Below are 12624 nucleotides of genomic sequence, written 5' to 3' on the forward strand. Positions count from 1 at the left end.
TGCATGGGAATGCCAACATCCCAACACCAAGAGAGAACAGTGGCACAGCTGGAGGCCTGTCATTAGTGGTGTCCCCCAGGGCTCACTCCTGGCCCACTATCCTTGAACTTCCCCATCAATGACTTGGATGAGGCAGGCGATATCTCCCCATGAGGGTCGCTGTGCATCCCCTCAGAGGGATCTCAGCAGGCTGGGGATGGGCAGAGAGGAACCTTCTGAAATCCAGCAAGGTCCTGCACCTGGGGAGGAGCAGCCCCAGGCACCTGCACAGGCTGGGCCCAACCTGCTGGGAAGCAGCTTTGTGGAGAAGGACCTGGGGGTCCTGGTGGACAAGAAAGTCTCCACGAGCCAGCAGTAGGTCCTTGTGGCCAAGGGGGCCACTGGGATCCTGGAAAGCTCCGGGAACAGCATTGCCAGCAGGTCAGGGAGGGGATCCAGCCCCTCTGCTCAGCCCTGGGAGGCACATCTGCAGTGCTGTGTCCAGCTCTGGCTCCTCAGCACAGCAGGGACAGGAGCTCCTGCAGCGGGGCCAGCAGAGGCTGCAGAGCTGAGCAAGGGCCTGGAGCATCTCTGTGCCCAGGAAAGGCTGAGGGAGCTGGGGCTGCTCAGCCTGGAGAGGAGCCCCAGCTGAGAGGGGCCCTCAGCCCTGGGTGTGCCTGTGTGCAGGGAGGGGCAGAGCAGGGCCCAGGCTCTGCTCCCTGGGGCCCAGCAATGGCACCAGAGCCACGGGCAGGGACTGATGCCCAGGAGGTTCCACCTGGACAGGAGGAAGAAAAGCTTTCCTGCGCAGTGACCGTGAACAGGCTGCCCAGGGAGGGTGTGGAGTGTCCCTCACTGGAGACATTCCAGAACCGTCTGGACTCAATCCCGAGCGATGTGTTCTGGGATGGCCCTGCCGGAGCTGGGGGTTTAGACCAGCCCCGTGGTCCCCTCGAGCCCGCTCCGTGCTGGGACCCGGGGCTGTGCAAGCACGGCAGGAGTTGAGTTGAATTCCGTTCCGTTCCGTTCCGTTCCGTTCCGTTCCCCGCCCCTCAGCCCTGCCCTCAGCGCTCCCGCCGCCGGCCGCGCGTGCGCAGGGCTGGAACGCCGCAAGTCGCGCGAGGCGGCGCGGCGGGCGCGCGCAGGCGCGGGGCGGGGCGGGCGCGCGGCGCTGATGCAAGAGCCGAGCACGGACTGACCCCGCGGCACCGAGCGACCCCGGCCCCTCCGGCCCGCGGCCCCCGCCGCAGACATGTCCGGCGACGAGGTGAGACCCGCCGGCCGCCGCCGCCGCCCGCGGGAGGGCCTCGCCCGGGGGCTGCGCTGCGCCGTGCCGGGGCCGCCGCCATGTGGGCGCCGGGCCTGAGGCCTGCGGCGAGCGCGGCCTCCGCCCTGCGTGGGGCCGGGGCCGGGGCGGGCGGGGGTCCCGCGGGGCCGGGGCTGAGGCAGCGCGGGGGGCGCAGGCCGGGCCGGACGCGGGGCCCTCCTTGCCCGGAGCCCCGGCGGGCCGTCGGGTGTGGGCTGGGGCCGCGAGTGCCGGCAAGGCCTGGAGCTCGTCTGGAGCTCCCGGTGTGCTGCCGGCGGCCGCTCCTGGCGCGGAGCAGCCGGAGAGGGAGGCAGATGGCACCGCCACCGCTTCTCCATCGTGTTCTGCGCTCTTTAGCGAAACGCAGCCTTTAGGCAGTTACCGCTCGTTTTCTGGAGCTTTAATAGCTCGGGTTTTAACCTTGAGAGCCGAATAGCGACATCTGAACAAATAATAACTAAACGTTTTCCGGATCTGGTGGTGTTTGTCTAGGCACAGTACCGGGGAAGTTTATACATCCGTGTCTGAGAAATTTTTCAGTTGTTGTATATGCCCTGTGTTGTCAGCTTTACTGGCCTCATTTCCATTGCTCTCATGGGGAAAAGGAAAGTTTTCCGTGTGTGAGGTGTTTATCAGCCTGGCGTAGCCCGTGGGAAGCTGCTCCGGCCGGATCCAGGAGATGGCTGCTTCTGGCTTTGTATCTTCTCTCTGGTGTTGTTTGAAATACCAGTGTGCATTGTTTCCTTCAGAGCAAAGCGATCACTCTAGCCTTGCAGAGAGGCTTGTCCTGCGTCATAAAAGAGAACTGCTGTAATTACGACTTATTTTAGTGGTAGCTGTGACTGACTTACTCAGCTGCTTTAACATCTAGAATGAATACGTTGCAGTTTTGTGCCTAGATGTGTCATGGAAGCTGCAGTTCTCATGCCTGGGCTGTTCTCTGCACTCAGGAATGCTTGCATCAGGTGCTGTCTTACTCAGGTGATCACAGGGCCACGGAGCAGTTCATGGAGTGTCCTGCTTTGAATTTAGTTTGTATCAGTAAAACTGGGGTTTTTTGCGTAGTTGTTTAATTTTACATTGAGGTGATTCCCGGGATCCATAGTGAAGTTGCGCCTCTGGGCTGCTTTATGTGACAGAGAATAAGGATGATGGCAGATAACACAGTGGAGCTGGCACTGTTCTTCAGGTTGGTGTGCAGTGAGTGCAGGTGCTTTCCAGAACTTCTGGGTCTCTGGTTGCTGGGAGCCAAATACTTTGATATTGGTGTTAAGTTGGTGAAACTTTTTAAAGCCTGTGAAGTCAAGGAGGGTGAAGCCATATGAAGACAAATTAACGCTGGAAACTGGGATAAATGGTAAGAAGTTAATTGTGTGAGCTGTAGCCTAAAGTTTTCAGAGTTGTGTAGGAATGAAACTCATTGCTGGGAACATCCCTGATGCTCCCCAGAGCTGGGGCACAGCAGGGGCAGCACAGGCCCATTTGAGGGGAGAAGTGGTCTGTAAATGTCTGTTCAAAATCCTACAAAGTACATAATCCCGCTGAAGATCTAGAAGTTCTTTGAACCCTGCAGTTTTGTGAAGCTTCAGGCAGTGATATTAGAGAGTGCTGTGTTTTGATAAGTTTAAGTGCTGCTTGGTCTTAGTAATTTTGCCCCTCATCCTGGACATAAGGCAGTGTAGTGTAAGGACACCTGAACTGACTTGATCAGGGCAGGGGTGATGTCTGCCTCTTAGACATGCATGTGCTTATTCAGACTAAGGAAATGGGATTTGCGACTTCTGTTGGAATCCCTGCCCTTTGCTACTGTCTCAGCAGTTCAGAGGTTCATTGGCTTCAGTCTTGAGTTGCATTTGGGCTATGGAACTTTGATTCTGTTCCCCCCTCTGTTTTTTCACTTGCTAATTTTCTATAAGTTGGGATTTGGACTGTGTAGGCGCTTGAAGTAAGCAGCAGGTATATGGAGATGGTTGTGAGAAGGAACCTGGTGGTCTACAGAGGGGAAAACCCCATATGGGAATTTGGCTCTGAGGGCAGGAACAAGACAGGAATTTTGAATTTCTTCACACAGGAAAGGCATCCAGGTTTGTTGTGTTTGTGCTGGGGGCTGTGGTTCCTTCAGTAGAAAACCTGCAACTTTGTAGTTTGGCAGCACTAAATGGTGTCATAAAGTTCAGACTAAGCCAATGTGCTGAGCAGAGAAAAGGAATAAAGAAAGTTTGGAAACAGCTGCCTCAGAAAGCCAGAACATGAGCAGCTGGGTTATCAGGCTGATTCATTTATGTCATGACTTGTTAAAGCAAATGTGACCTAAGGCTCCTGCTGAGTGTTCCTTGAAGCCCTTGGTGAGCAAAACATTTCAGGCTTAGGCCTCCTCCTCCTCAGGTTGTGGAGTGTGCCATGTTCTGAGTAGGTGCTGGATGTGCAGAAGCCTGGCTTGCCCTGCCTGGCTGGGGTGGCCCTGCTCAAGGCCATGTGGGTTTGATGCTGAAAACCAATCTGCATCCAGGAATTGTCTCGGTGTGTCCAGCTCAGTGTGGTCAGGCTGCAGACAATCAGTCTCTGTAGACACAAGAGATGCCTTATGGTGGTTCAGATGTCTTTTCCCTCACAAAAGGAGTGATTTGGGGTGGCTGGGCTGGTTCCTTCTTAGAAGATGTTCCATCTGATTGAGGCGTGATCTTAGGTTTGTTTCACATGAGAGAATAGAAACCTCTTCAGAGTCTTGCAGAGCATCTTCATGGAAATGAGTTGGCCCCTTGTGCTGGATGCCAGTTCTGTGCACTGGGCCCAGGCAGGCAGTTCTCCTGCTGTCCCAGCAGGCTGGGGAGTCCAGGAGGAAGCAGACGTGGAACCAGTTGGACATGCTGTGATTTCTGTGCATTGCAGCAGCATGATTCACACCACTATCTATGGAAGCAGCAGAGAAAAGCCCTCTGGCTTTCTTTTGAAGATCATTCCAGCACAGTGTGTGCAACTAAAGACCCACTTCAGCAGCTTGAAAGCCTCAGGGGCTCCCGTGTATGTGCAGGCTTTGGGGATGTTGTGCTTCAGACACCCAGAGCAGTTTGATGCCTTTGGTAGAGCCTGTATGAAACATGTATGTTTCAGTAAATGGGAAGAATATCACAAGAACAGCCTGTGTAGGAGAATGAGAAGTGCAAAGAAAGGTTGTGTTGTGGGGAGAGGGAAACCACCAGACTTCAGGGGGTAGCTGGGTAACAAGTTGGAGAACTGCTCCTTGGTGAAGTGCTGGTTCTTTCCTGAGTGAGGCTGCTCATGATGGTGAAGTACAGCTCTGTGAGAACATTCTTCCATTACTGGATAAGGAACATTGGAGAAGGTGTCTAAAATGGTTTTATATAATGTGCACTATGGTGTGATAGTCCAGACAGATGTGTGTAACAAAGTGATCAGCTGCTGGGATGTCATCTTGTGTCTGAAGTGAAACAAAAAGCTTTAATGTGTTGAAATAAATCCCTCATGTCTGCAGATAATGAGTAGGTTAAAAGTGAGTCTGGGGTTGGTGCCTTCTTCACAGCCAGACAAGGTGAATTAAGCTACTTTGCTGGCTTAAGAGCTCATTAACAGCTTTTAATCACTTAATGTCTGAGGTGAAGTTTCTCAGTGTGGGGAGGGAGAAGGATGAGACCTTTGCCATTTCACAGTGTTCAGAGCTGATGCAGGTCTTGCTCTATCACCAGCCCCTTCTAGGTTTCCTCCTCATCCAGAGTGTTCTTGTCAAGAGAGTGCTGGCAAATCTTGCCTTGAATAAATCTGGGAATCAGTGTGTCTCACAAATGGAAGTGATATGTGATCAGACCATGTGCTTTGGTGGGGTTAAATTGTCCTTGGTGTGGAGTGGTGCTGTATTACTGCAAAACTGGAGTCCATAATGGTCATAAAATAGAGATAGTAGCCAGTCTGTCAGAGTGCTGCAGCTTTAAGATATTTTCAGCTGCACTAATAAACAGGTGACAGGAAACTAGGACTGCAGGAAAAGTAGCAGATGCTGTGAACTCTGTCAGTTTTCCCTTGCTGAGATTGAAGCTGAAGAGCAGTTTGGGAAAAGTTACAAATAATAAATAAGGGATGATTGTTGAGCTGCTAAGGAGCTCTTTGACTTTTACAGATGATTTTCGATCCTACTATGAGCAAGAAGAAGAAGAAAAAGAAGAAGCCCTTCATGCTGGATGAGGAAGGAGGAGGAGACACACAAACAGAAGAGACTCAGCAGTCAGAAACAAAGGAAGTTGAACCAGAGCCAACAGAAGACAAAGATGTTGAAGCAGATGAAGAAGACAGCAGGAAGAAAGGTAAAGTGAATCCGTGTAGATAAACTCAAAGGTGCTGTTTGGAGACTACAAGCCCAGTTTCAAGAGTTTGGCATCTCAGAGTTTAATGCCAGAGCATTGCTGTGTTCAGAGATCTGTGAGTGATCTCTGCTGCCTGTCTGGAGGGCAGCTTGCCCTCTTGCTTGGAATCACCTTCACAGACATCACCAAGCTCCCAGGGGCTTTTGTAATTTCCAGTTTTCTAACTCAGACCGTCCTTTGTGTAAGGCACTGAAAAGAGACTCTCTAAAATAATGTGAAGTTTAAAATTCCATGTGCAATTGTTGCAATAGTTCCACAATTATGGCTCTTTTTCATTTGAACAATTAAGCACAAGTGAATAACAGAAACATGGTTAAAGGAGTTCCTAGTTTTTGTACAATTCTGAATGTGATCACCAGAGTGTTCTTTGGAATCTTTCAGGAAGTAAGTGTATGATTGTGTATAAACCCTTGCTTTTTAAATTGAGGTCAATGTAATTTCAGGATTACCTAATTCAGAGGGCCATTAATTTAAATCCAGTTTGTTGCTAAATTGGCTCCTGCTGCAGACCAAAGAAACTGTATCTTCCTCCTGCACTTCTCTCTCTCTCTCTCTCTCTCTCTTTTTTTTTTTTTTTTTTTTTTTTTTTTTGTCCAAGCATCTCTAATGACAAAAGTAACTAATTTATCTTGTACAGCAGAAAGAAAGATGAAACATTTGAAGAATCAAAAGACACAGTTAGAAGGTACAGGAACTAAAACAGTATTTGGGGGCAGAGGGGAATGATTTCTTCAAACCTGAAGGATATCCACAGTGGTTACAGATTGTGATGTTTTGAAGATTTGGATTTTGGATGTCAATTAGAAACCTTAATGTCTGAACTGTTTCTACAGTTACACTTCTTTAGGCAATCCTTTGGTTTTGTTTTTTAGATACAACAGATGACTTGGATGATTTAAACTTCTTCAATCAAAAGAAAAAGAAGAAAAAAACAAAAAAGATATTTGATATAGATGAAGCAGAAGAAGGTGTAAAGGTTTGTTTACATAACTTGATTATGGCTGAAAACTCTCTTGCTTCCATTTTCTTGAGGTTGGCAGTGCAGGAGTTGTCTCAAGTCTGTCCTTGTGTCTTGTTCATAACTAAACTTTACATGTCTTTTGGTTTTTTTTGATGAACATGTTGCTCCTGCCTGGGCTTTTTGTCCAGAAGTGGGAAAACCTGCCTGCTCTGCACAAAGAGCAAGTAATTCACCAGTCTGTAGGAAGGGCTGATTAACCTCAAGGTTAATTGTCTTTTGGGGTTAAGTGGATGTCAGAAGCCACACACAGAGCAGTCCTCTAAAGGCCAGCACTTCAAATAAAGTGCACATATCTGCCAAGACATCTGTTTTCACTCTGGTGTTTTCTTTAGAAAGGATTGGCTACTGTGCTGTGTTCCAGAAGGTGTACAAGATATTTTTACTCTTCTCAAGTTTTATTCCAAGTAGTGTTTTTGTATCACATGTCAGTGTAACTGGCAAGCCCAGAGAGCAAGAGGACAGAGAAATGTTATGTTATGCATAAACCTCCTTTTCAGATTCTGCCTTTTGAGGAAGAAAATGTTCCTCTGATCTGCCTCAGGGGACAAAATACGTGCTCTGTGTTCTTTCAGTGTGCAGAATTGTGATAACAAATTAGAGTAGCACAGCTTTGCTTTCCCTTACTGCTGCCATGAGGGGTGTTCTGTTCCCTCCTGAGATGGCTGCTGCCTTTAAGTGCAGTCTGACCTTGTTCCTGGCTAGCCAGAACTTAAGCCAGAAGGTGCAGATCTGGCCCTGCTTATGGCAGTAGTGCAGGGTATAGAGCTCTCTTCAACATGCTGGAATTCCATTCTTACCTGTTGGGTTTCAGGGCTGTGGTGGGTGTCACCAGTATTCACTTCTACAGTGGTGTCATTTCTGGTGCTATGGAGGGCTGTGGTTAACATGGATAAACTACAGTCTTACTTCTTTGCAGGAATTGAAAATTGAAGGAGATGTGCCAGAGACAGTAGAACCTGAAGATGACCTTGATATCATGCTGGGCAATAAAAAGAAGAAAAAGAAGAATGTGAAGTTTCCAGATGAAGATGAGATAATGGAGAAGGATGAAGGTACAAGTATAACCTAGCTCAGTGAGATGCTGAAATGTAGTCCACCTTGTGTATGAATAAATTCTGTCCAAGTGCCTTTTTTGTTCCAAAATTTATCAGAAGTGTTCTATGAAAGCACTGTATAAATTTTCCATGAGTGCTGGTACCCCTTGTTGACAAACAGAGAAGACTTGAGTCCACATCTTAGTGGAATTTTCTCTTGTGAACCTTTTAGAAATCATGTAAGCATGAGGTTAAAGAAATGTTTCTTAATGAATCCCCAAAAACTTTCTTTACAGCATTTGAGGATGAAGATAGCAAAAAAGATGATGGAATTTCTTTTAGCCTTCAGTCAGGACCTGCGTGGGCAGGCTCAGAAAGGGACTACACATATGATGAGGTAATGTTCAAGAGACTTTTAAAACATATTTTCCATGTTCATCTGCATCACTAGAGCCTTATGCTCATATTTCCTATTTCTAACTTCAGATTGAAGGACTTGTAGTCAGTAGCTCATGAGCAGAAGCTAACAAGGCATGTTTTCTATCACAGTAACTTTCCCAGGGGGCATTATTGGTTCAAACACCTCTGCCATGGGCAGAGCAAACCCTTGGGGAAGCAGTGTTGAGATTTTACATTTATCAGAACACTTTAAATGTGTTCTGAACAGCAGGGGAAGTGCTCTTAGGCAAAGATAGTCTGATATTCACTGTGAGTGCTGTTAGAGGTGAGCTGCTCTGAGGACTGGCCAGTGCTCACATGGCTGTGACTCTCTTGTTTTGCAGTTGCTCAACAGAGTTTTTAACATCATGCGGGAGAAGAACCCGGACATGGTGGCTGGAGAGAAGCGGAAATTTGTCATGAAGCCCCCGCAGGTTGTGAGAGTAGGGACCAAGAAAACGTCTTTTGTCAACTTCACAGATATCTGCAAATTGTAAGTTTCTCCTTTGGATTTCCCAGGAGTAGCAGATGGATGCACTGCTCTGTGCTCCTGTAGAGTTTTCTGGCAAGTGACTCTGGCAAACCAGGAGTGGAAGCTATTTCAGTCAGAGAGTTCATTACATTTCTCTCTGAGAAGATATTTCTGAACGTGATTTATTGAGATAATTTCTAATTTTATACTTAAATTACAAGAATGGTACATGGACTGAAAACTTGGGGGGTTCATTGGGTTCTAGCAAGTTGGGTCACCAGTGACGTTTATGTGCAAGCCTCAAGGAGAAGGGTGGGGAAAGTTCTTCCTAATTTGAGCTGACTACAAATACTGTTCTCCTGGTAAATGATACGGACTCACTGTTTTTTGCAGTGATATCTGTCTTAATTATATGTTGTAAAGGCAGCTCTGTTCTTTGTGAGCACCTCTGTGAATGCAGATCTGATGGGTATCAAAGGTGTGCCAGAAAACAGGCCTAGTGAAACCCTGCTGAGGATCTGGGTTGTGCAATAAGGGTAATGGTAGCTACTAATGTTTTTTCAGGGGATGGGACAGTAAGAATGAAAAATCTTTAATGGAAAACTTCTTTTCACTTGTTGCTGTAATTTTGAGCTGGGGACAGTGGGAGGTTTTTTTGTGTGGATTATTCAGGTTCCTTGTGTCCTCAGTAATTGTGTGTGTGCTCTTTGGTGCAGACTCCTGGCAGACCCCTTTGAAACTTTCTGACTTAAGTTGGATTTACCCTGCCAGTCCTGTATGAAAACCAAATTTCTCTGAAGGGGGAAGGTTAAAAATTTCCTTACTTTTATTTTTAGATTACATCGTCAGCCAAAACACCTCCTGGCATTTTTGTTGGCAGAATTGGGTACAAGGTAAGGCTGCTGGGCTGTGTGTGTGCTTAGGATTGATATTGGTCAAATATAACATTTTTGGGGTTAGATCTGTATAGATGTGCTGGAACATGAGGGTTTTGTTTCCTGCACTGCAGTGCTGTGCTGGGTGATTGAGGAGAGAACATTTTAGTGGGGAGGTACAGAGGGAAACTCCAAGTCCAAGGGAATGGTCTTGTTCCCTCCCCTGAGACAGACAGGTGAGGGTTGTGCCTGGGCAAAACTTCCTCTAGGAAATAGCTCTTAAGTACCTCAGGATTTTGCATTTTTTTGTCCCTACAACACAATTCTGGCTGTGCTCTTCTTGAAGAATATATCCTTGTCTTGCTTCGTGTTCCTGATTTGTTTTAATGCTTCACACCTGCACATCAAATAATTAATTTTCTCTTTTTAATTAGTGGTTCAATAGATGGTAACAACCAACTGGTAATCAAAGGAAGATTCCAGCAAAAACAGATAGAAAATGTCTTAAGAAGATATATCAGTAAGTAGAACTCCCTTTCCCCTGCAGTTTTCTCTCAGGCCCCTTTGATGCCCATGGGCCCATGTATGGCCTAGCTGTGTGCCCACCATGCAGGAGGCTCAGGAGCCACAACTTTCCTTTATCATAGAATAATGCAAATACAGGTGCTGTACTCTGTCCTGCACTGAAGCATGCCAGGGAAAACAGAGCATTTGAGAACTGCTTGTTTTCATCTGAGCCTCATATCTTGGCTTTGATGAGGACTGTGGAAAACAACAGTAATTGTTGAATTTGCAGTCTGTTGTACCCATGAATTGACAGATGCAGTGTTAAGATAAGTTCTGTTCAAATGCCATTTTTGTTCTAAAATTTATCAGAAAAATATTCTATAAATTTCCCATGAGTGCTGGTGTCCCTTGCTGACAAACAGAGAAGACTTGAGTCCACATCTTAGCGGAATTTTCTCCTGTGTACCTTTTAGATCACGTAAGCATGAGGTTAAAGAATGTTTCTTAATGAATCCCCAAAACCTTTTTGTGCCACAGCTGGTCAGAGGACTCAGATTATGTGTCACAAAGCTCCTGCTTTAGTGCTGTGTCAGTACCAGAGCTGCTGACACTTCAGCAGAGGAACTCAGGGAGCACCAGTGGCAAATCTGTACTGGTTATTAACATTAAAACAGTGTCAGTGCCTTTTGTACCACAGGGCCTCCTCTTGGTTAACCAGGGGTGATGTTTAGTGTTCCCAATCAGCCCCTGTGAGCTGGTGGCTGTGTTTGAGCAGTGTTTGCAGGCAGCTGTGCAGCAGCAGCAGGGACCCAGGTCACAGGAATAGTATCCAAGGAGGTGAGAGGCCAGGCTGTGAGAAGGATTTGAACACAGGCGTTGAACAGAAATCAGTAGCTGCGCAAGAATGTAGCAGTTCAGATTCAGTCTGGATGGAGAGCAAACTGCAAAGCCTCTCCAGCTCCTAAAAGAATTGCTGGGTTTTCTTTCTGAGTTGTTCCTGCTGTGGTGAAGGTCAGTGCCTTGTTGCCAGAGCAGCAGAGGAGCAGAGGGGGATCAGGACAAGCCTGTGGAAAAGGTGAAAGGTGAAAACCTTTCCTGGTTTTTGCAGCAGCGCCAGCAGGCCCAGAGCTGGAGGCTGCAGAGGGTTGCATTCCCTCAGTGTCCATGGGAGCAGCCAGGCTTAGGCTGGACCTGCCTGGCTCTGCCCCTCATTGTGCTCTCTGCATGTGGAGCACAGCTGGCAGGTCACAGCTTGCTCTGCTGCCAGGGCTTTGTCCACCTTGGGACAACTCAAGTGGCTGCAGTTTGGGTGTGGTGGTGTTCACAAGGGTCCCAGGACAAGGGAAGAGATGAGAATCTTGACTCCATGTTTCAGATGGCTGATTTATTATTTTATGATATATATTATATTAGATCTATACACAAAGAATAGAAGAAAGGATTTAATCAGAAGGCTAGCAAGGAATAGAAAAGAAATGGAATGATAATAAAATCTTGTGAGTGACCAGAGAGTCTGAGATAGCTGGACTGGGATTGGCCATTAATTAAGAACAACCACATGAGACCAACCAAAGATGCACCTGTTGCAGATAATTATTGTTTACATTTCATTTCTGAGGCCTCTCAGCTTCTCAGGAGAAAAGATCTTGGCAAAAGGATTTTTCCTAAAATCTGTCTGTGGCAGTTAGGGTTCCTAGCTCAAGGACTGTGGTGAGCAGTGCCATGCCCTTTGTCCCTGCAGAGGAATATGTCACCTGCCACACGTGCCGCTCCCCCGACACCATCCTGCAGAAGGACACGCGGTTATACTTCCTGCAGTGCGAGACCTGCCACTCCCGCTGCTCCGTGGCCAGCATCAAAACCGGCTTCCAGGCTGTCACAGGCAAGAGAGCACAGCTCCGTGCCAAAGCTAACTAGCTTTGCTAACCAGCGCTGCAGTTGGCAAAGTGTTCTGGGGAGATGGGACTGGACAGGTTTGCCATCGGAGTGGATTTACCATTGTATTAAAGTGAGGTTGTAAAAACCACAAGAAATTTGGCTTTTGATTGATTGGTCTGTGAAATCCTTGCAAGATGCAGATCCTCAAGCTGTTCACATACATTTGCTCATTGAATATATTTTACCAACTGTAAGGAGCGTGGTGGGAAAGGAGGTGCTTTTTAATCCGTTCAGACTTCTGTAAAAGACGAGATAAATTAAAGATACTATAACAGTGAGTGTCTTGGATTTGGATTTTTCCTTCAGTTTCCTCTTCAAACACTGGTGGGAATGGTTGGTGTGTTGTTCTGCAGATCATGTTGCTGAGCTATGTCCAAGACCCAGAATGAAATTTTAAGATAAAGGTTATTTTGCTTTTACATAACGGGCTTATTTTAGTTATGCTGTCATGAAATAGAGAAACCAGTCACAGAGTCCCAGGGCTGACAGGCCAACATGAGCCCTGCTCCTGCTTGTACAGCCATGGGTGCCTTGTGCACAGGCTTAATTAGGCAAAAATAGCTCTGAGACAGTTCAGGCACCAGATTGGTGCTGAGTCTTAACACAGAATCAATAAACTGTACTGTAAGTTTTCATAGTGTCATAGTACTAAATTTTGCTATTTCTAATAGAGAAACG

The 12624-nt window shown here is 47.1% G+C and overlaps 1 protein-coding gene across 1 annotated transcript; it reads left to right on the forward strand.

Annotated features, from left to right (window-relative positions):
• Nucleotides 1-1104: 1104 nt before the first annotated feature.
• On the forward strand, nt 1105-12224 carry EIF2S2 (eukaryotic translation initiation factor 2 subunit beta). The gene is made up of 9 exons (XM_059862346.1): nt 1105-1246; nt 5418-5601; nt 6534-6637; nt 7599-7734; nt 8013-8113; nt 8499-8647; nt 9463-9519; nt 9936-10021; nt 11750-12224. The coding sequence occupies exons 1-9, from the start codon at nt 1232-1234 to the stop codon at nt 11923-11925; spliced, it is 1008 nt and encodes a 335-aa protein (XP_059718329.1). The 5' UTR covers nt 1105-1231; the 3' UTR covers nt 11926-12224.
• Nucleotides 12225-12624: the final 400 nt, after the last annotated feature.

This window comes from Haemorhous mexicanus, chromosome 18 (assembly GCF_027477595.1).
Source record: "Haemorhous mexicanus isolate bHaeMex1 chromosome 18, bHaeMex1.pri, whole genome shotgun sequence".
NCBI classification, from domain to species: domain Eukaryota; kingdom Metazoa; phylum Chordata; class Aves; order Passeriformes; family Fringillidae; genus Haemorhous; species Haemorhous mexicanus.

What these genes read in the sequence shown, in the direction of transcription:
- EIF2S2 (XM_059862346.1), top strand. An exon ending in AAGCAGAAGAAGGTGTAAAG is followed by an intron (nt 6,638 to 7,598) that starts GTTTGTTTACAT and finishes ACTTCTTTGCAG; the next exon opens with GAATTGAAAATTGAAGGAGA. An exon ending in TGTCTTAAGAAGATATATCA is followed by an intron (nt 10,022 to 11,749) that starts GTAAGTAGAACT and finishes TTGTCCCTGCAG; the next exon opens with AGGAATATGTCACCTGCCAC.